Source organism: Elephas maximus, chromosome 4, assembly GCF_024166365.1.
Source record: "Elephas maximus indicus isolate mEleMax1 chromosome 4, mEleMax1 primary haplotype, whole genome shotgun sequence".
Classification (NCBI taxonomy): Eukaryota; Metazoa; Chordata; class Mammalia; order Proboscidea; family Elephantidae; genus Elephas; species Elephas maximus.
The window spans coordinates 179030944-179054542 of NC_064822.1; the positions used below are offsets into that span (position 1 = coordinate 179030944).

At 52.5% G+C, this 23599-nt stretch overlaps 1 protein-coding gene across 1 annotated transcript; it reads left to right on the plus strand.

The window, feature by feature from the left end:
* Window positions 1-230: 230 nt before the first annotated feature.
* Window positions 231-14328, plus strand: RASD2 (RASD family member 2). Its single transcript, XM_049884304.1, has 3 exons — window positions 231-724; window positions 6702-6981; window positions 11333-14328. Exons 2-3 carry the CDS (start codon window positions 6711-6713, stop codon window positions 11860-11862), a joined length of 801 nt encoding a protein of 266 aa, XP_049740261.1. The 5' UTR covers window positions 231-724; window positions 6702-6710; the 3' UTR covers window positions 11863-14328.
* The last annotated feature ends 9271 nt before the right edge of the window (window positions 14329-23599 follow it).

Sequence of the window (23599 nt, forward strand, 5' to 3'; positions counted from 1 at the left end):
TCGGGCTAACTTGGCGCTGCGAAGCCTTGGGGCGGCGTTCAAGGCCCCCTCCCACACGCGCGCCGAGCAGAGCGCTCTGCTCTTTCTTCGGCTGCTGGTGTCGCCTCGCAGGGAGAAGGAGCTGTCCTTTCCGCGGGGGAGAGCTGCAGAGCTGCAGGCAGAGGAGGCTGCAGCCGAGCCGGGCAGACCCCAACCACTCCCTTTGGGGCGGGTGGAGAAAGTGGCTTAGGCGGCCAGGGCTGGTTCACCTACCCAGAACACACGCACGCGCCCACGGTCACCTCCGAAAGGAGCCCCCGGGAGAGTCTCTAGGGACCCTCCCTTAAGCCCCAGTTCGCCCCTACCGCTCTGTCCCCAGCCCCGATCCCCAGGCGGGGACCCCGGAATCCGACGTCCCCGCGTCTCCGGGCACCTGGCTCAGCAGGAGTCCTCCGGGTCGGGGCAGGGCAGGGCCGGCGGCGGCGAGCCAGAGCCCGCCCGGCGCCCGGGCCCCTCCGAGCCCTCCGAGCCCACCCATGGGGCACCGGCTCCCCGCACCCCCTCGCCCGGCCGCGCCCAGCCAGACTCCCGAAGCCGCGCGGAGGAGGAGACCGGCTCAGTGACTCGGGAGCCGCTGCAGACTCAGGGAGACTCGGCGGCTGGAGCAGCAGGCGGTTCCCCACACCTCCAGGCGCTTCCTGGCAGTCCTCCAAGCCGTGCCAGAGGTCCAGCCCGCCATTCCCAGGTAGGAGAGAGTCACCCCAACAAAACGGGGGAACTGGGTAAAGTGGGGCAGCCAGAAACGGTTGGAGGCTCGTTGGAGGAAGGCTGGGCGATGCTCTACATGTCTAGACAAAGGTAAACTGAGCACCTCAGTGGTGCCGACAACTTTACCTGCTAAATTAAATTAGTTGAGCACCTATTATGTGTCAGGCTGGGTGCCAGGCCTTTCACCTATCCCAGGAAAGAAAGATTTATTGAACACCTACTACTTGCTAGGTTTGGTGCTAGGAGCTTTCTAGTCAAGAGACCTAGAATAATAGCCCGTTTAAATATGAGGAAACTGAGGCTCAGAGAAAACACTGCCTCCCCCTTCTTGAGCCAGCTGTAGGCTGAGTGCCTGGATGGAGACCAGGAACTGCCAGGAGCTGACCCGGCCCCCGGCCCTGATAAGGGCCTCCTCTGAGAAGGAAAGCTTCAAAAGGCTTTTCTTTGACCATAGCTTTTTCCTGGTTTAATTCAAGGAGTGGGTTTCCTGGCCGATTCTTTTGGGCTCAGCTGGCTGGACGATCTCCCCCGACCCAGGCAGCTGTGGAGTGCTCTTTCAGACCCCTCCCCACTAGCCCAGGAAGGGTGTTGTCCAGGACCTCATGCAGAGGTAGGAGGCCCGGTTGGGAAGGGGCAGCCAGCTAAGGAGCCTCTGAGTCAGGCTTCCCCAGACATCAGAGAGACAAGATGCGGAGATATGTCCTCCAGTACCCCACCCTCCCCCGCCCCAGCTTCTCTGGGCAGCCCCTCTACTGCCCAGAGCAAGTGCAACAAAGAAAGGAACCCAGCATTTGTTAACCTTGCCATGTGCCAGGAACTGTGTCAGCCCCTGGACTTCTCGATGGATCTTCAGGGTAACAGTATGGGCTTCCGTCTACCATACCCATTTAACAGATGGCTAACGTGAGCCCCGGCAGGCCAGGCACTTGCTGGAGGTTGGTGAGCTGATGAGAGGCAGAGCTAGCCTGCTGGAACCTGGTGCTCTCCTGCTTTCTACCATGCTGAGCTGTCAAGGGTGGGGAGGGGGGCTTTGCAAAGCCCCCAGGACCCCCTTCAGTGTGGGGATTGGGGGGCAGTTAGGACAATGTATGTGTCCAGGGTGGCTGAGGTGTGCAGTAATGGAGATTGCTTGAGGGGTGTGTGTGGGCGGGGGGCGGGGGGGGGTGTGCAGCCGAAACAAGCTCTGAGGCACGCAGAAGGGGGAGCCCATAGCCAGACCCTCCTGCATTCTGTGGCCCATCTGACCCCTCCATCTTCTAGCCAGGCCCTGGAGGAGGGGCTGAGGGAGAGGAGGGGATGACTCCACAGACGGACTTGCTGAGAGCTGGTTGAGAGGGTTTGGGGAGAGGCCTGGGCAGGGTGCTCACCCCCAGCTGCCTGCAGGGAGAGAGGTAATGGAAGTATAGTGTGCTCAGGGGCCATTCTCCCACCTGCTGCCAGCTGAGGCTGAGGTGAGTCAGATGCTGTTTTGAAAAGGGCTCCAGTTTTGGCCATGGGGTGGGTTTTTAGAGCACAGGCTTTGGAGCCAAACTGCCTGGTTCCGCTCCCAGCCTGGCCAGTCATTTGCTGTGTGAGCTGAGGCAAGTGACTCACTGTGTCTGAGCTTCAGTGTCCCCATTAGTCAAGTAAGTCCATGATGGTCCCCTTCTCATGGGACTGCTGTGAAGAGTCATTAGAGGAAGGCACTCAAAGTCCCTGGCACAGTGGATGCCTGCCTGCAGAACTGGCCCCTCCTGTCTCTGCTTCGGGGACTTTCTGCCTCCCAGCTGCCGTCATAGTTGCCCTGTGCTGGGGTTAGCAGACTCACAAGACTTGCAGTCAGTCACCCTGCTGCTGGTGGTCCCTGTTGAACCCCCCACCTCTCTGGGCTTCCAGGGTTGGACTGTAAATTCTCAAAGGGCCCCTCAGAGAACTCTGACCCCGTCTGCGTGGAGTTTGCCTGGCTGAGGAAGGAGCTTGCAGACTGGGGGGGGGGGCGGGAAAGTGGGGGAGTGGGGGGGCGGGGGGGTGGGGGGTGAGGGGGCGGGGGGGGAGCAGGAGAAAGCTGTGCCCACGGGACTGTCCTAAGTACCTCCTCTGGGAGGGGAGAAGGGAAGAAAGATGTGGGGGTAGGGGGGAGGGGGGAACCCACGGGGGCGCCATCACCTGGTGTCCAGGTGTCTGGGTGCCTAACGCAGCCCCACATGGCTGGGGCCATGTGAAGACATACAGTCTTCTCTCAGGAAAGAAAGCCATGGGTTTTTTTTCTTCTTCTTCTTTCTCCTGACTCCCTACCTCTTCCCTGACTCCTTGCCTCCTCTTTCTGACTCCCTGCCTCCTCTCTCTGACTCCTTTCCTCTTCCCTGACACCTTGCCTTCTCACTGTTATTTCCCTGTCTCCTCTCTCTGACTCCCTGCCTCCTCTTCCTGATTTACTACCTCTTGCCTGACTCCCTACCTCCTTTCTCAGACTCCCTGCCTCTTCTCTTTGAGCCTCTGTCCCTTCTGTCTGACTTCCTGCCTCCTCCTTCTGACTCCCTGCCTTCTCTCTTTGACTCCCTCAGGCCCATTCAGTCACTGATATTAGTGCACCTGAATCAGGGTCTCTGGGCTAGGGACAGGAGCACAGCGTGATTGAAACAAACATGGTCCGTGGGGCTCCTCTCTCTCCTCTGCCTAGACAGGTGACCACCAGCAGAGCCAGGCTGCCTGCAGAGGGACTTGGGAGGGAGCTGTCAGTGTAGGGCCTCTGTCCCCAGCTGCGCTGGAGGCCCAGGCAGGCTAGCCCAGCCAGGAAGGAGGCTGAGAGGGGTTCATTGCTGTGGGTCTTGCAGCCTCCTCTCCCCACTGCCCACCCATAGGCATCCCCAGGGCAACTCCCGGAGGCCCTGGGGCTGGGCCATGGGGGTCTTCAGCAGGGCTGTCCTGGAGGGAGAGCCCCTCCTGAGCACAGCCCCTGGGCCAGCCAGGCGGGGCGGGGGTGGGGGGTAGAGAAAGCCCCAGAGTTAGGCTTTGGGTGAGTTAAGAGCAGAAGCCATTGGGTTTTGCTTCACGCATTCATAGATCATTTATTGAGCACCTACTGTATACATGGCACCTCACACAATCCTGTGAGATAAATTCAAAGATGACTTCAGGCTTGAACGGGTGGGACGTGATCTTAGGACCTGGAGCACCACCCTGGCTTCCTTATTGACTGAGTGCGCTGGTCACATAGTCTTTCTGGGTGTCACGGTCCTTATTTGTGAAACAGGGAAAATAATATGTACCTTTTTTTTTCATAAGGAGGGGGTTAGGAGACTCCACAGCAAGGGGTTGACTGACTGGGTCAGATCCCTCATCTGCTAGGTACTTGCTGTGTAACCATGGGCAAGTTATTAACCTCTCTGTGCCTCAATTTCCTCATCTGTAAAATGGAGATAATACCATTATTCCTTCTGGGGTTACTGTGGGGGTAAAGCAGGTTAATAAGCGTACAGCACTTAGAATAGTACCTGGCACATATTAAGTACAAAACAAATTTCAGCTATTAGTATTGTTAAATACAGCGCATACTTAACACAAGACTTGGTACCTGGCAAGTGGACGGTTAAAGTTAATTGTTATCGTGGCTCCAGACCTCAGGTCAGCAGTGTGCTGTAACCGGCTGGTGGTAGCGTCTCTTTCCAACTCCGCATTCGTTGAGGTCACGTTGGTAGCTTGCAATTAGCCATGGTGGGAGTACTTACACCATAGAGATTGTCAAACTCTACAAATCAGGGCTTTTTAGAAACATGTTTTTTGAGTGCTGGTTTACCAGTACCCCACTGTCCAGGAACTCAGTCTGGCAGGGCAAGCAGTTGTGGATTCCTCAGTACCCAGGACAGGATGTTTGCCAGCAGATTCGCATGTAAGAGGCCTCTCTGCCTCGAGTGGCTGTCTCAAGCTCTAAGCATCATGGCAGACATAAACAATTAGGATGTCAGAGAGTGCCTTTGGATAAATGGATAGGGCAGCTGACTTGGGGCATCCATTGCAGGAAGGAGGACCAGATTATGGCTAGCATGTACAGCCCCTTTGTAATGAAAAAAGATTCCTTCTCTGAGCTTAGGCACTAAATAGACACCTCTTCCTCTGGGTTGACACAGCCCTCACTTGCCTACCCAGCTTGGTGCTTTTATGCAGTGTGCAACCTGTACAACCATATGTGGCAGCCCTGTGACCATTTACAGTTCTTCGTCTGAGAGGCTCTCCTCCAGAGAGGGGAGGGCCTTCTGCTGAGGTGGAGGGGGACCAGGGAAGCCTTCTGAGAGTAGGTGGCATTTGAGCCAGGCCCTGAAACATAAGAGAGGGGAAGAGAATGTTCGGAGGAAGCAAAGGAAAGGAGCCAGAACTCGGTCGAGCACAGGTTAACTAGTGCGACTGGTCCTCAGGGGCCCTGGGGGCATTCTGATGGGATCTGATACAGGAAAGGAGGGTGGGCAGGCCTTTGGGGTGGACCTGCTGGAGGCCTGGGGAGTTTTACTTAGCTCCGTTTGGAGCTTGAAGCTCAGAGCCATTTCACCCTCTTCCGCGAGGCCGGAAGACTTGTGTGGAAAGTTCTGGGTTTGCCCCAGAACCACAGCCCTTGGAGTTGTGAGGGAAGCTTGAGTCGCCCATGGGTTATTCCCTTGTCCTCACACCCTGGCCACCCAGACTCATGATTCCAGCCTGTTTGTGAAGGAGAGGGTGTGAACCAGTGTGCGTCTCCTGCCCGTTAAACAGTCTTCCTGTAGGAAGGCCCTTCGTCTCCAGCTGCAGGCTCTCCTCCTCAAACAGCCACATCCTCCAGCCCAGGCCTCTGGGTTTCCTAAACGAACAAACAAAAAACCAAACCTGTTGCTGTCAAGTTAATTCCGACTCATTGCAATCCTGTAGGACAGAGTAGCACTGCACCATAGGGTTTCCAAGGAGCGACTGGTGGATTTGAACTGCCAACCTTTTGGTTAGCAGCTGCTCTTAATCACTGTGCCGCCAGGGCTGTCTGGGTCTCCTGGAGGCAGACAAACTCTCAAGGTCTGTGGGGCAAAAATATCCAGGCAGGAGATGCAGCTCTGTAGGTGGAGGGAGCCCCCCAAAGCAAGGGATGGGTCTAAAAATGAGTTCTCCTAAGGCGACGCCAGGAACCATCCCGGCACTGGGCTTGGAGCTTGGTGGATGTGCTCTGGACACAGTCTTTCTCTCCTGGAAGAACTGAGTGGCCATGGCCTCCTGTGTTTAAGAAGTGCTCTCTGGTACCTTCCACATGTCATGTCCTGGAATCCCAGGCTTCTAGGATGCCAAGTTGGAAGGGACGGGTGAATCAGGGAAAAAGCAGATTCTTAGGCTAGTTAGCATGTTTGGAGATTCACCGTGTGCTGAGCTTTTTACAGCTTTGTGAGTTGGACCCATTTTACAGACGAGAAAAGTGAATCCCAGAGAGGTTAAGCTACTTGCCCAAGATCAATAGCTAGCTAGTGGTAAAGCAAGAATCAGATCCCAGCAGTCACATGCTCGATGTATTGTTGTCCTGTACCATTGAATCAGTTCCGACTCCTGGCAACCCGATGCGTTACAGAGTAGAACCATGCCTATAGGGCTTTCTTGGCTGCAATCTTTGTGGAAGCAGATTGCCAGGTCCTTTCTTCTGCAGCACCACGGGGTGAGTTCGAACTGCCAACCTTTCAGTTACCAGCCAGGTACATTCTGTTTTTGTCACTCAGTGACCTTCTAACAAATAAGAGGGGGAATAGATGGGAGGGTGAATGAATGAATGAGTGGGTGAATGAAACGCATGAATGAATGAGTGAAGAGAACTCCAAAGTCCCTTAGAGAGAGCCTAGTTCAGCATTCCCATTTTACAGATGGGAAACTGAGACCTAGAAAGGGGTGGTGTGAAGGAGGCCAAGGCCTCCAACAAGGGCGGCAGGGTTGGGTCAAGGGCCCTCTGACAGCTGCTCCCTCGCTCTCTGTTGCAGCCCCGAGCCATGATGAAGACCTTGTCCAGCGGCAACTGCACGTTCAGCGTGCCTGCCAAGAACTCCTACCGCATGGTGGTGCTGGGCGCCTCGCGGGTGGGCAAGAGCTCCATCGTCTCTCGCTTCCTCAACGGGCGCTTCGAGGACCAGTACACCCCCACCATCGAGGACTTCCACCGCAAGGTCTACAACATCCGTGGCGACATGTACCAGCTCGACATCCTGGACACCTCCGGCAACCACCCCTTCCCTGCCATGCGCAGGCTCTCCATCCTCACAGGTGAGGCCCGCGCGGAGCCTGGGGCGGCACGGTACTGCGGCAGCGTGATGGGCACTGAGCACACCGGCGCCTTTGCTTGGCCACTTTACGGTTTGCAAGGCACTCGCATATCCATCGTCTGAGATGAAACTCACAACAAGGAAACAGAGCACAGAGAGGTGGCTGCTTGCCCAAGCCGGGTCCGGAGTCGGGCCCACACTCCATCTTGTTTGGCTCTGGAGCAATTACTCTTGACAGCAGCGGTGTTGCCTTCCAGATCAGGAACTCATACAAATGTGCAGTGGGGATATTCCTTTCCAGGGAGCAGGATAGCCTGGAGGTTCCTGCCTGTCTTCTCCAGGAGCTGAGCTCCTGGGGCCCTGCAGTCAGTCACTCCTGGGCCCTTCTCTGGACTCAGGTCTCTGACCCCACCCCGCTTCCAGGCCTTTGCCTCCTTTGAGAGAGGTAAGGGCAGTGACCTGGGCAGCTATCAGCCAAAGGGAAGTGGGGGTGGGGGGGCTCTGCCCAAACAAGGGGCTTGGTAATAACGTCAGTAATGATGCTGCTAATAGCCAACGCTTAAAAGAGCTGTGTGCTTGGCCCCCTTCTTAGCACTTGGCGTGCGTTTACCTAGGAGATTTGCATGTAAAATAAAACCAGTTGCTGTCGAGTTGACTGTGATTCATGGCGACTCCTTGTGCATCAGAGTAGAACTGTGCTCCCATAGGGCTTTCAGTGGCTGATTTTTTGGAAGTAGATTGCCAGGCCTGTCTTCCAAGGTGCCTCTGGGTGGACTCGAACCTCCAACCTTTCTGTTAGCAGCCAAGCGTGTTAACTGTTTGCACCCCCAGGGACTTGCATGTTGATACCTGGGAGATAGGGATTTGCCTCCATTTTACAAGTGAGGAGACTCAGGCCCAGAGAGGGTAAGTAACTTGCTCAGGGTGGCAGCACAGCTGGTGACTGGCTGTCTGGCTCTCATACTTTACCTCTAAGCTGTCCTGTGGCCTCTAGGCCCAGTTGGGGAGCAGTGAGGAGAGAGAAAGGGGTCTCCAGGGATTTAGGGACACGTGGACTTGTGGGGTTGGGGCACCGTTTACAGTACTGTGGGCAGTTTCATGTGGTAGCTAAGAGGGCAGGCCCAGGAACTGGTCTGCCTGGTTCTGGATCCTGATTCTACTGCTTCCTGATTTTACAACCCTGGGCCAGTGACTTAACCTCAGCTTCTTCATCTCTTAGCTTGGCAATGCATTAGCACCCATCTCAAAGGTCACTGTGAGAATTAAATGATGAGGAGGTAGCAGGTGCTCAATAAACGTTGGTTTTAAATTGAATCAGCATTTATAGAATGCCTGCTGTGTGCTTTACAAAGCCATTTCCCAAGCTGTGTCCCCTCCCACGTGGACAGGTAACCCTCCAGTCACCACTAAAATAATCCCCCAAATCGAGATGCTTCTACACCAAGAAACCCATGACCATGGCCACCCCTCCCCACGTACCAGTGGGTGGGGCTCTCCTTGGGTACCTTCAGCAGATGGCTTCCTCTGCCAGGCTGCCCTTGCTGACCATCCGACCCACTGACACTCAGACCTCCCCCCATGATTTTGAAGGGCAGCGTGTGGATAGAACGAGCCCTGGGTTGACCTTATGAACGTCAGTGTATTCATGGAAAGTCTGGAAGAGTTCAAACCTAACTGATGGGTTGACCACCTCTGGGGGCTGGGGACATATTCATAATTAAAAAAAATAATATTTTGATTACGTCGCCATAATAGAGAGTCGAAGGAACCCTGGGGGCGCAGTGGTTGAGTGCTCATCTGATAACTGAAAGGTTGGTGGCTCAAACCCACCAGCTGCTCTGCGGGAGAAAGATGTGGCAGTCTGCTTTCGTAAAGATTTACAATCTTGGAAACCCTATGGAGCAGTTCTACTCTGTCATATAGGGCCGCTGTGAATCAGAGTCGACTCAACAGCAGCAGGTTTGGTTTGGGCTTTTTGGGATAGAGAGTCATTTTTGTTTGTGTTTTATGTGCACGTATCATTCTGAGCACATCTGTCTGCTGCTTGCTTCTTTCATTCAGCCACCCGTGCCTCATTTCCCAACCTGGTGCCTGTGTGCAAGAAATTCTGAAAGCCATTAATTCCGCTGCCAGCTCTCCTTCCAGCTGCCAGCCAGGGCCGGTCTCCGACGCTTGCCATGGCAGTCTTGCATTTGAATATGTCAAGGCAGCCGAGTCCTCTGGGGCCCAGGATTAGCCTAATGGGACGGGATTTGGCAGCCCAGGCGGAAACGGTTGCCAGGCTGATGTTGCCTTGCAAATACCTCTCAAAACAGCCCACACCATAGTTCATTCAGCTTCATCCCATCCATTCAGCCAGCTTTGCTGAACACCCACTACGTGCCAGGCCCCGGGGCACAAGGGTGAGTAGGGGATGGAAGGCGCCCCCGCATCAGGGCTCCCTGCTCGGGGCACACGGTTAGTGAACGTGATTCTGAATGTGGCCATGTGTTGTCATGGGGGGGGCAGCGTGGCAGCCTCTGGGGGATCTGAGGAGGAAAGCAGCCAGTTCTGTGAGAAGCCGGAATTGCTTGCCTCTCCTCTCGAGAACCTGGGCCAGTTGCTGACTTCCCGGAGCCTCAGTTTCCTCGCCTGTAAAATGGGAGTGTTGACATCGATGCAGATAAGCAAAATCAACAACCACAGGTTTGTTTAAAGAGCTTAAGCAAGAGTGAGGAAGGGGCTTTGAGAATGAAATTGGGATAACTGTAGTAAAATCTGGAAATTGGGAGGAGGCACCGAGTCCTCTTTCTCCTGTCCATACACCCTACTGCCACCACCTCCACATCAGTCCCTGTTTCAGGTTTTAAAACCTTTCTTGAGCAGTGCCATGAGTTATGGTAGATGTAGTGTAAACCTTGGAGGCAAACATTCACGTATTCATTCCTGATTTATTCAAGAAGCAGAGAGCACCTACTGTATGCCTGGCACAGGCTAGGTAAGGACAGAATTCAGTCCAAATCCTGGCCTCACTGCATTGAAGCTGTGTGATCCTGGGCAAGTTGCTTGCCTTTCTGAGCCTCAGTTTGCTCACCTGTAGCATGAAGGTAATAAAGTCTGCCCCACAGAGGTTTGGTGAGGAGTCTTTGGGACATTGGGCATGAAGCTCCTGATCCAGTGCTTGGTTCACAGCCAATGTGTCTTACCTTTATCATTATTGACACCTAAGATCTCCAAGCACGTGCCACATGCTGGTACTAAATGCTTTCCATTTATTGTCTCTTGTAACCTGCAAAATAATTCCATGAGACAGTATTTCACCCGCAGAGGACAGATGGGGAAACTGAGGTTTAGAGAAGTTCTGAGACCCGCTGAAGGTCATCTGGCTAGTAAGTGGAAGAGGCACTGTGACACAGATGCTGAGACCCTACTATGCGCCAGATGCTACTTCAGGCCCTGGGGATACGCAGTGAACACAACCTGCAAGGCGTCTGCTCTCATGGAAATTACATTTACTGTTCTAACACAGCCACATGATTCCAGAAGGCACTCACCTGACTCCAACCCTGCAGAAACGTGTGTAGAATTAGCCCTGTTTGAACCAGGCTCTTCTACTTAACTAGCTGTGTGACTTAACCCCTCTGAGCCTCAGCTTCCTGCTCTGGAAAATGGGGAGAATAGTAGCAACTAGCCCATACAGTCATTGTGATGGTTAAGCCATTATTCCATTTGAAGGGCTGGGCACACCCACACGTGGAAGCAGTTATGACCGATGTTTGGTTGGATGGAGAAAGAATGAGGGAGAAGTCAGGAGTGAACTGTGACTATCTTAGTTATCCAGTGCTGCTATAACAGAAATACCACAAGTAGATGGCTTTAACAAAGAGAAGTTTATTCTCTCACAGTCCAGTAGGCTACAAGTTCAAATTCAGGGTGTCAGCTCCAGGGGGAAGGCTTTCTCTCTCTGTCAGCTCTGGAGGAAGGTCCTTGTCTTCAATCTTCCCCTGGTTGATGAGTCTCTCAAGTGCAGGGACCCCAGGACCAAAGGACACGCTCTGCTCCTGTTGCTGCTTTCTTGGTGGTATGAGGTCCCCAACTCTCTGCCTGCTTCCCTTTCCTTTTATCTCTTAAGAGATAAAAGGTGGTGCAGACCACATCCCAGGGAAACTCCCGTTACATTGGATCAGGGAGGTGACCTGAGTAAGGATGGTGTTACAATCCCACCCTAATCCTCTCAATATAAAATTGCAATCATAAAATGGAGGACAACCACACAATACTGGGAATCATGGCCTAACCAAGTTGATACACACGTTTTTGGGGGGACATAATTCAATCCATGACACCCACCATCCTGGCTTTCTTCCCTGCAGGCGACGTCTTCATCCTGGTTTTCAGCCTGGATAGCCGGGAGTCCTTCGACGAGGTCAAGCGCCTCCAGAAGCAGATCTTGGAGGTCAAATCCTGCCTGAAGAACAAGACCAAGGAGGCGGCCGAGCTGCCCATGGTCATCTGCGGCAACAAGAACGACCACGGGGAGCTCTGCCGCCAGGTGCCCACCACCGAGGCCGAGCTGCTGGTGTCAGGGGATGAGAACTGCGCCTATTTCGAGGTATCGGCCAAGAAGAACACCAACGTGGACGAGATGTTCTATGTGCTCTTCAGCATGGCCAAGCTGCCGCACGAGATGAGCCCCGCGCTGCACCGGAAGATCTCGGTGCAGTACGGCGAGGCCTTCCACCCCAGGCCCTTCTGCATGCGCCGCATGAAGGAGGTGGACGCCTATGGCATGGTCTCGCCCTTCGCCCGCCGCCCCAGCGTCAACAGTGACCTCAAGTACATCAAGGCCAAGGTCCTGCGGGAGGGCCAGGCCCGCGAGAGGGACAAATGCACCATCCAGTAGCGGGAGGGACACTGGGGTGGCCTTGGGCACTGCCTTAAGGGAGGTGGCCCCCGGCGCCTGCCACCCACATCCTCAGTGGGGAGACCCCAACAGAGTCTTGCCTGAGGACCCCTGGCGGCAGATAAGGGCCATGGCCGCTAACCTGTGTACGTTCTCCTGTGTCCTGGCCACCTCCTGGAGTCCTTGTTTCTGTGGCCCCTCCATTGGTCCAGCTCTCTGTGGTTGGACATGTCCCTGCAGAGAGCGGGAGACAAGGCTGGCAGATGGCAGAGACCCGGGTTGGAATGTTCCTGTTCTTGAGGTGGAAGTAGCCTTGATGCCAGACGGGCCAGGACTCCTACATCCAACCAAGCCTCCTGGGACAGGCCACAGGCTGGGAGCAGTCTCTGCCCTCCTGGTGTAAGACCCAGCCTAGCCTAGGTGGCAGCCGGGAGAGACCCCTACCCCCAAACTCTATCCCCAAACGCCTGCCCTTTGGCTTGGCTGTTTTTTGCTTCCCCCAAAGGTGGCTCCCGGCTGATGCTGACATTGAGTCAGTGGCCTCTCTGTGTTTGAATAGATGTGGCCACGTGTCTCCTGGACCACATCTGTCTCCAAGACCATGTCCATCCCCCAGACACATCCACATCCTTGACCATGTCCATCTCCCAGATACGTCCACATCCTGGACCATGTCCGTCTCCTGGACACGTCCATACCCTGGACCACGTCCACATCCGGGACACGCCCATCTCCTGGACCACAGCTATGTTCCAGACTGTGTCCATCTCCCAGATACGTCCATATCCTGGACCATGTCTGTCTCGTGGACACGTCCATATCTTGGACCACTTCTATGTTCCAGACCATGTCCATCTCCCAGACGTGTCCACATCCCAGACACGTCCATCTCCTGGACCACATCTATGTTCTGGACCATGTCTATCTCCTGGACCACATCTGTGTTCCAGACCATGTCCATCTCCCAGATGTGTCCACATCCTGGACCAGGTCCATCTCCCAGACACATCCACGTCCCAGACACATCCATGCCCTGGACCACATCCAAGTCCTGGACATGTCCATCACCTGGGCCACACCCATGCCCCAGACCATGTCCGTCTCCCAGAAAGTTCATGTCCACATCCTGGACACCTCCCTTTTCCAGACCACAGCCATGTCCCCGACATCCCTCTGTCTGATGGTTGTGCTTTGTTACTGCAGCTGTCCTCATGTTGTGTGTCAGGTAGAAATGGAAATCATTGTACTGTAAAAACCTAGTGACCCCTCCTGGCCAGGCCCTTGCCGGGTCAGACCCACCACCTCCCTTGGGGACGCCTTCCTCCTCTGCCCCTAGAGAGTGTTCCCAGGGCTTGTCTGCAACTTGACACTGACCTCTGTACTGAGCTTTACAGTTTACAGAGCACGTGTGTGAGCACGGGGCAGGTGGGGCAGGACTCCTTCTCAGTCTTGTCCCCATTTCACAGAGGAGGAAGCTGAGCCTCCAGGGAAGTGATGTGCCCCAGACCCCATCCCTGCCTCCCAGCTAATTCAGGGCAGAGCTCCACCTAGACCCAGGCTGTCTTCCACTGTGCTTCTTCCTCAAGCATTTATTGAGCACCTGTGGGTCCACTGTGCTAGGAAACAAAGAGGGTGAGGGGGTGCACTTCGGGTCCCCAAGACCGAGCTCTTCACTGGCCCTGGCGTGTTTCCCTTCACCCACACCTGGCTTCTGCCCACCCCGCTGTCCACTGCCTTCTGCATACACAGCTGTTGGCAGGATGAGGGAACAGCTGGGAGCCAGCTGAGCCTGGGAGAGGCTGGGCAGAAAAGCACATGGTGGGTCTTTACCTTGTGCCAGGGATTAGACTGTGCTGGGTAACACCATGTACCCAGGCATGGGGGGATTTAAACCTGCAGACCAGAAGGCCCTTATCATCAGCTCTTAAAAAAATACTTTTTGTAATTTAATCTCTTAAGAAATGTTGACAGTTAGGGCCATAAAGAATCTTAGTGATTATCTAGTGAGTCTTTCCGAGGCCCAGAGAGGGTACCCCAGGTCACACAGCACGTCTGAGTGGCAGAAGCACAGCCAGGTCTGGACATTCAGTATACACCCTAATGTGCCCCCCGATTGTTCCTCAGCCCCTGGAGTCTTCAGGGATTCGGGTGTCTTATCCCCGACCCTCTCCCTCGATGTGCCTGTGAGGGCTCCTGTACATATTGTGTCCTCGTGCCCATGTACATAACACACACACACACGTGAACACACAGACACATGCCCCAGCCCCAGCTCTGGGCACCCTACACGGGCCCAGGCCCTGCCTCCACACCTGCCACAGAGACAGAGCATCGACCCTGCATCTGCCCTTGCCCACCTGCAGCCTGAACCCAACCAGTCCAGGTTCCTTGACTAAGACAGGTGTGTGGTCCTGTCTCATCCTGTCAGGCCTGCCACCCTGGTATCTCTGTACACTAGCAATTAAAGTGGGTTTGTTTCTAAGCCGTGTCCATGACCACGTTTATTTTCTGTATTCCCCAATCAGAGCTGCCTCTTCCCCAACCAGAGCTGGCCTTTCCCTCTCTTGAGATGCCCCCGTCCCGGTGCCCTGACCCTGCTGCGTCAGCATGAAGCCTTCATGTTTAAATATGGGGGTCAGGGGTGGGGAAGGGAGTGAAACCCAAAGATAGGAGGCTGTGCCCCTCCCTCAGCCCTGGCCCTCTGGGCCCTCCAGGTGTGTCTGGGCCAGGTCTAGGTCCTGAGTGGCCCGTGTTCCTGGAGAGGTGACCAGGTATAGTCAGCCCCTTGGGGGCACCGTGTGTCTGAGTTCCTCATGGTTCTGATGGAGCAGTGATTTTGCGCCGAGGGACAATTGAGATCTGTCTGGAGGCATTTTTGATTGTCATGACTAGGGGCAGAGAGGCTGTTAGTGGCATCTAATGGGTAGAGGCCAGGGATACCTCCAGAAATCCGCAAATGCTCAGGACAGGCCTCACAGCAAAGAGATATCCAGCCCCAAATGCCATTAGAAGGCAGCCTTAGATGGTCGAGCCTTGAGGCCTGGACACGGCCCACTCTGTGTGTGGTTGATAACAGTGCACAACTTTCTGGCACTGGTTCTCAGTAGACATTGGACAACTCAAGTGTACACTCCTATGCAGTGAGCATGGACTGCTGAGAATTGGGAGAGGGGGGTGGGGAGGCCCAACGGGGTAGAAGGAGAAGGGTACTGTCCCCAAACAATATCAGACATGCCACTTTGGACCAGTCGGTCTCCCCCTGGGCAGAGAGGAAAAGCGAGTCAGCCCAGCACCGACTGCGTGGCTATACATCACATCTTGGGCTGCCCTCTCACCAGTTGCATGAGGCACATAGACATTTCCACCTTGTTTTGTGATGAGGGAGTCAGGCTTGCCCAAGCTGTCACAGCTGGTCAAAGGCCGTGTCAGTTATCTAGTGCTGTTATAACAGAAATATAAGTGGATGGCTTTAACAAACAGAAATTTATTCTCTCACAGTCCAGTAGGCTAGAAGTCTGAATTCAGGGTGCCAGTTCCCGGGGAAGGCTTTCTCTGTTGGTTCTAGGGGAAGATCCTTGACATCAGTCTTCCCCAGGTCTAGGAGCTTCTCAATGCAGGGACCTCAGGTCCAAAGGAAGTGCTCCGCTCCTGATGCTTCTTCCTTGGAGGTCCGTCTCCTCTCTGCTCGATTCTCTCTTTTATATCTCAAAGAGATTGACTCGAGATACAACGTAATCCTGTAAATTGAGTCCTGCCTCCTTAACAACTGCCTCTAATCCTGTCTCATTAACATCACAGAGATAGGATTTACAGCATATAGGAAAATCAGATGACAAACACACGATACTGGGAATCATGGCCTAGCCAAGCTGACACACGTTTTGGGGGATACAATTCAACCCATCACAGGTCATGCTATCCACGTGGGGTGAGGAAAGGATTTTGCATCTGGGAGACAGGAGAGGAGGGCAAATGCCACTGAGCACAATTAGTTGCTAGGCCTGGAGGTGGAGGTTCAGAGAGAAGCAGAACAAAGAGCTCGCGATCCAGTGGGAGAGACCCCTGTGCTGACATTGAGAAACCAGGTGAGCCCAGCTATGGTTGAGGCAAGCCTGGGCTGGGTGGCTCCAGGCTCTGCCTACCTGGGGGCCCAGCTCCCCTCCAGTCCTCTCTCTGGTCACACTGACTGCCGAAGGTGTGTATGGGTGGCAAGTCACTCTGAGGCTTTCTTGGTCCTGGCTTTTATAAACCTGGAACCTGGAAGCCAGCATTCCCCTTCAGCACCAGGCCCCCACTGCACCCTAAGAAGAGCAGAACAAGTGAGGGGGCTGGGTGCCCCTGAGCAAGCCCACCCCTGCCACTCTCTCCCTCCACATGGGACCCTGAGTAAGTTGTGTCTCTCCTGAACCTCAGTTTTTTCATCTGTAAATGGGAAGTAGGGGTCCCTGGGTGGTGCAAACTGTTAAGTGCTCAACTACTAACCAAAAGACTGGCGATTTGAATCCACCCAGAGGCACCTTGGAAGAAAGGCCTGGCAACCTTCTTCTGAAAGGTCACAGCCATGAAAACCCTATGGAGCAGTTCTAGACTGCACACATGGGGTCGCCATGAGTCGGAATCGACTGCAACTAACAACAAATGGGAGGCGAGAAGGACTGCAGCTGGACCAGATAACACACCAACAGCCGCTGCCGCCCTGACATTCTCTGCAAGCGGGAATTAATATTCCTATGACGTAATGCCAGCATTCCAATCGTTACCGAACAGAACATCTGTGCTCCAGCCCCAGCTGGCTCCCACTCCCTGCATCCCACAGGCTCGCCCTGGAACGGGCTTATCATGCTGCGCCAGAGGAGAGCGGCTTCGCCTGCTGCATCTCTTCTTCGCCCTGGACGGAGGGTGGGATAAGGTGGGAGGAAAATTCCCCTCACGGTGGGACCGTTCAGAAGCGAGCCCAGGACAGCCAGCTTCAGTTCCCAGCACCGGGAAGGGAGCCTTGGAAACCCAATTTCTGAGAATTCTGCCTTGTGAACTCTAAGTACTTATTCTGTTCCACCTCCCCGAACCAGTCAATTATTCAAAAGAAAAACCTGAGTCCGCGTCATGGCGTGGTGGGTGCTGGTGGGAGGCCTGCCAGGGGCTCAGCAGCAAAGGCCGCTGGGAACGGGAGAGGAAAGGGAGCTGACCTTTGTTGAAGCCCTGTTATGCACCAAGCATGGTGCTGGCTGTTTACCTGCGTCCTCTCATTAGGTCCTGTGGGGAAGGATGGTGGATGCATTTTACATAGGAGAGGACTGAGATTCAGAGAGGGAACGTCATCTGCTGAGGTTGCACAGCTAGTAAGTGGCAGAGCCAGGCTAGAGTCCACATCTGGTTTCAAAGCCTGTTTTCACTGCAGAGCTTTCCTAACCGAGCTGGCTGAGGGCTTGCTCTCTGGGGGGAGAAGCCAGCGGGTCAGGGTGCAACGTCTGAACGTGGTTCAGAGAATGCTAAAACCTAAAACAACTCACTTGCTGTGGAGTCGAATCTGACTCATGGTGACTCCACATTTGTCAGAGTAGAAGAGTGCTCCATACGGTTTTCAATGACCGATTTTTCTAGAAGCTGATCACCAGCTCTTTCTTCTGAGGTGCCTCTGGGTGGATTTGAACCTCTAACTTTTTGGTTAGCTGCTGAGAGTGCATTAACCATCTGCACTACCCAGGGAGTCCTTAGAGAACTCAGGCAGGTATAATTCACAGTGTAAAAGACTAAGCTCCTGTAACAAGAAAAGAACTTGATTTCTTTTTTTTTTTTTATTGTGCTGTAAGTAAAAGTTTACAGTTCAAGACAATTTTTCATACAAAAACTTATACACAAGTTGTTATGCGACCCTAGTTGCTCCCCCTACATTGTGACAGCACACTCCTTCTCTCCATCTTGTATTTCCGGTGTCCATTCAACCAGCTCCTGTCCCCCTCTGCCTTCTCTTCTCGCCTTCAGACAGGAGATGTCCACGTAGTCTCGTGTCTACTTGAGCTAAGAAGCACACTCCTCACCAGTACCATTTTATGTCTTATAGTCAAGTCTAATCTTTGTCTGAAGAGTTGGCTTCGGAAATGGTTTTAGTTTTGGACTACAGGAGAGTCCAGGGGCCATGACCTCTGGGGTCCCTCCAGTCCCAGTCAGACCATTAAGCCTGGTCTTTTTACTAGAATTTGAGGTCTGTATCCCACTTTTCTCCTGCTTCACCAGGGATTCTTTGTTGTATTCCCTGTCAGAGCGGTCATTGGTGGTAGCCGGGCACCTCTGTTGTATTCCCTGTCAGAGCGGTCATTGGTGGTAGCTGGGCACCATCTAGTTCTTCCGGTCTCAGGCTGATGGAATCTCTGGTTTATGTGGCCCTAGAACTTAATTTCTTTTTTTTTTTGAAAAAGTCTGAGGTGCATGTGCTAGGCCAGAGGGTGTCTCTGCTCTACCTGGTCATGCAGGCACCCAGGTTTCTTTCATCTTCAGGCTCCACCGTCTTTAGACCTGGTCCCCATCTCCATGATTGCAGCCCAGCCACTGCCACATTCAGGTTCAGCAAAGGGAAAGGGGAAGAGATAGAGGACAATGCACATCCGCTGTCTTGAGGACCCTGGACCACATCACTTCTGCTCACTTTCCATAGGCAAGTGACTACGAGAAGGGCTGGGATATGTAGTCCCTCGCTAGGTGGCCCCACGCCCACTTACAACTCTTTACCGTAGAAAAAGGTGAGGAGAGATCTGGCTGGCCAGCTAACAGTCTCCATCCTGGTCACCCCAGGGTAGTAGATCCAGGCTTCAGGGTACCGTGTGCAACCAGGACTTTAAACAAGCACAACTCACTAGACATAATCCAAAAGCAAATTTAGCCTCCTGCTGTTTCTTTAAGTTGACTCTGATGGTCTATTTTCCCCCTGTCCCAGCATGAAAAGGTGGAATGTTCCATGATTTTTTTTTTTAATCCTGGTGGCACAGTGGTTATGAGCTCAGTTGCTAACCAAAAGGTCAGCAGTTTGAATCCACCAGCCATTCCTTGGAAACCCTATGTAGCAGTTCTCGTCTGTGCTATAGGATTGCTGTGAGTTGGAACTGACTCAATGGCAGCAGGCATAGATACTTTAAGTGGCAACTAGTTTCAATTAAGCAATTAAATATTCTTGGCCTGTTGTGTTAATTGACATTTCAGTCTTCATTCAAAGAAAAGCTTTTCTTCCTTCTTCCAGATGTGGCCTGTTGTTGTTCACTGTTATTGCGTCAGCCCCGGACTCATGGTGACCCCATGCACAGCTGGGTTGGACTATTGTGATCCTTAGGGTTTTCACTGGCTCATTTTCAGAAGGAGATCACCAGGCCTTTCTTTCTAGTCATCTTAGTCTGGAGGCTCCATGAAACCTGTTCAGCACCATAGCAACACTAAAGCTTCACCTAGAGACAAGTGGTGGTTGCACTGGAGGTACATTGGTCAGATTTGAACCTGGGTCTCCCACATGGAAAGGGAAAATTCTACCACTGAACCACCACTGCCCGATAGATATGGTCTAAACCCATTGCCATCGGGTTGATTCCAACTCACAGTGACCCGGTAGGACAGAGTAGAACTGCCCCATAGGGTTTCCAAGGAGTGACTGGTGGATTCAGACTGCTGACCTTTCGGTTAGCAGCCGAGTTCTTAACCACCACGCCACTAGGGCTCCAGGTGTGGTCTGCTGCACACAAAAAGCCGGCAACTGGGAAAGAGTAACATAGACAGGTTCTCTTTTCTCACTCACCTTCTCCCCATTTAGTAAGTTCTAGCTTCTCTCCCCTTGGCTCTTGGGAGGTGGAGTGGCGGTGGAGGAAGGAGAGGCCCGGAAAGCAGGAAAGTCCTTACTTGATGTGCTATGGTAAAATGGTTTCTCTGGTATTCTGGTAAGATGGCGTCATGCTCTGAGCATGGCAGGTGATAATGGCATTAAAATCTCTTGAGGGTATTTTGTAGTTTCTTCAGAGACCTGCCTAGCATCCCCGCAGTCTGTCATCTGATCTCTTGAGGTGGCTCTGTGCACCTCTATTTGGATTGGTTGCTTATCCTTCTTCATCTCCTCGGAGTCTTCAGATGCCTTCAGACTCTCTCCGCTGAGATGCTCTCCTGGACAGCGCCTGAGGCACCCTCCCCCTAGCTTTCCCTTGTGGACATCCCTATCTGATGCATATGAAACTCACTTCCTTTACCCCACCCAGCTCTAAGAGTATCAGCTGATCCCAGCTTAGCTGGGCCATTTAGCATCTGTCCTGTCAAAATATGTGTTGGAATCCTAATCCCTACACCTGTGGATGTGGTCCTGTTTAGAAATAGAATTTTCCTTGTTGTGTTAATAAGGCCATCTGAATGTAAGGTGGGTTCTAAACTTGATCATTTCTGAGCTATAAGGAGCAGCATAGACAGAAAGAAGCAGCACAAATGCAGCAAGATAGCTGCCATGTGAGGATTGTCAAGGCACTGAGGAACTCCAGGGCGACAGACCCTGAAGGAGACAATACCCTTCTCCTGGAGCCGACAGAGTTTTCACTTAGAGCTGGTGCCCTGAATTCAAACTTCCCACCTCCTGAACTGAGATAATAAATTTCTGTTTGTTAAAGCCAGCCACTTGTGGTATTTCTGTTACAGCAGCACTAGGGCACTAAGACAGCATCTAAGCCAGCTGGCCTGCCACCCATCAAATTTATCACCGGATGGGAAAGCGAGTCAGGGCCCAGTTGAAGGACTGAACCAACCCAGCTATCCCAGGCACACACCTTAATGTGCTTCTCACACCAGCCTCTTGTAGTATTTTCATCGTTAATCAGGATTGGAGGAAGACTCATTAACAACCTGCGTTACGCAGATGACACAACCTTGCTTGCTGAAAGTGAAGAGGACTTGAAGCACTTACTAATGAAGATCAAAGACCACAGCCTTCAGTATGGATTACACCTCAAAATAAAGAAAACAAAAATCCTCACAACTGGACCAATGAGCAACATCATGATAAATGAAGAAAAGATTGAAGTTGTCAAGGATTTCATTTTACTTGAATCCACAATCAACAGCCATGGAAGCAGCAGTCAAGAAATCAAAAGACGCATTGCATTGGGTAAATCTGCTGCAAAGGACCTCTTGAAAGTGTCGAAGAGCAAGGATGTCACCTTGAAGACTAAGTTGTGCCTGACCCAAGCCATGGTATTTTCAATCACCTCATATGCATGTGAAAGCTAGACAATGAATAAGGAAGACCGAAGAATTGACGCCTTTGAATTGTGGCATTGGCAAAGAATACTGAATATACCATGGACTACCAAAAGAACAAACAAATCTGTCTTAGAAGAAGTACAACCAGAATGCTCCTTGCGTCTTACATACTTTGGACATGTTGTCAAGAGGGATCAGTTCCTGGAGGACATCATGCTTGGCAAAGAACAGGGTCAGCAGAAAAGAGGAAGACCCTCAACGAAGTGGATTGACACAGTGGCTGCAACAATGAGCTCAAGCATAACGACGATTGTAAGGATGGCTCAGGACCGGACAGTGTTTCGTTCTGTTGTGCATAGGATCGCTATGAGTCGGAATTGACTCGACGGCACCTAACAAGGACAACGACAATTCTGGCCCTGGCTCCAGGATATGGGTTGAGTTTAAGTCTTCTTGTGGATTGAATTATGTCTCCAAAAAAATGTGTGTTAGAATCCTAACCCCTCTGCCTGTGGATGCAATCCCATTTGGCAATAGGGTTTTCTTTGCTATGTCGACGAGGCAGTATCAGTGTAGAGTGTATCTTAGACCTACTCATTTTTGAGATATAAAAAGAGTAGGTTAGGCACAGAGAGGAGCAAGCACAAGTGGTTCAAGGTAGATGCCGTGTGGAGATCTCCAAAGAACGCTGAGAAGAAAGCTAGAGAAGCTGAGACAAAGCTTTTCCCTAGAGTGGACAGTGGGAGCCTTCCCCTAGAGCTGGTGCCCTGAATTCAGACTTCCAGCTTCCTAAACTATGAGAAAATAAATTTCTGGTCTTTAAAACCACCCACCTGTGGTATTTTTGTTATAGCAGCGCTAGGAAACCAAGACAAATCTGCTCCGTGTGTTTATCCTGAAACTCAGGCTGAAGAGTCTGCAGCTAGCCAGGGTATGGGTTCCTCAAGGTGGATCACCAGAGCTCAAGGAGAAGGCGGGGGGAAACATGAGGTGCTTCCTGAGAGCCTGGCCCAGGACTGGCACACTGTCACCTCTGCCCACAGTTCACTAACCAAAACAAGTCCCACAGCTGGGGTCTGAGGACACAAATGAGTCAGAGAACAAAGAAGCAACCCATAAGCACTCAGTCGCCATATAGCCTACTACATGCTATGACAGGGGCTATGGAAGCCCAGAGGAGGTCTCTCTAACCCAGCCTGGGGTAAGGTTCTGGGCTCACTATTCTGGTGGAGATGATGCTGGAGTGGAATTCTAATGGGTTAATAAAAGCTAACCAGGAGAGCAGGGGAGTAGGTATCTGAACAGAGTGTGCAAGAGAACGGAGGTGAGAGAGTGCCTGTTGGCAGCTCATGCAGCTGGAGCACAGAGGGCAAAGACCCACCTGCCTTAGGACCTTTGCATCTGCTGCGCTTGCACTGACAGCCGTGTATGCATGCACACACATGTACATACATAGACATACAAACACATGAGCTCACACACAAGCACACACAACATGCACACGGGCACCCCCTTACACTCACACACATATGCACACTCTTTGCCCCGAGTGTACTTTCTCTACGTATCCTGCTGGCTCACTCCCTCACTTCTTTCTTTTATGTCTCTGCTCAAATATCACATACTTACAGAAGCCTCTCTTGACCTCTCTATCTAAGGTTCCCCCTCTACCCACCCTTCTGCATCCTCTTCCCCAGGTTTATCTTTCTTGATAACTGTAATGGATTGAATTGTGTCCTCCTGAAATATGTGTCAACTTGGTTAGGCCATGTGTGATTGTCCTCCATTTTGTGATTTTCCTATGTGTTATAAATCATAATCTCTGACTGTGGTTAAAAAGATTAGGGTGGGATGTAACACTCTTGCTCAGGTCGCCTCCCTGATCCAGTGTAAAGGGAGTTTCCCTGGGGTGTGGCCTGCACCACTTTTTATCTCTCAAGAGATAAAAAGGAAGGGGAAGAGAGTAGAGAGGGGAACCTCACTGGACCAAGAAAGCAGTGCTGGGAACAGAGCGTGTCTTTTGGACCTAAGGATCCTGCGCAGAGATGCTCCCAGACCAGGAGAAAACTGATGAGAAGGGCCTTCCTCCAGAGCTGACAGAGAGAGAACACCTTGTCCTGAAGCTGACACTCTGAATTGGGACTTCTAGCCTACTGGACTGTGAGAGAATAAATTTCTTTTCGTTAAAGTCATCCACTTGTGGTATTTCTGTTATAGCAGCAGTAGATGACTAAGACAATAACATTTCTCACCACTTGACTTCTTATAATGTGTTTATCTGTTTATTGTCCATCTCCTCCACTGGAACGTGAATGCATGAAACCAAGGTACACGTCCTCCCAGCATAGTATAGTGCCTGGCACATGGTAGGTCTTCCATAAATCTATTGTCAGTGGATGGGCAAGGAGAAAGGATGACCAGATGCAGCTTTGGGCAAACCACCCTGGCTGTGTGTAGGGACAGAGTCAGGAGGGACATGAAAGGAGGCATGGATTGCAGGTGAAAGGCAACTACAGTTACC

Excerpts from the sequence above, each read along its gene's own strand:
- RASD2 (XM_049884304.1), top strand. The coding sequence starts at position 6,711 with ATGATGAAGACCTTGTCCAGCGGCAACTGCACGTTCAGCGTGCCTGCC. Across the intron at positions 6,982-11,332 it reads CAGGCTCTCCATCCTCACAG|GCGACGTCTTCATCCTGGTT; the intron begins GTGAGGCCCGCG and ends TCTTCCCTGCAG.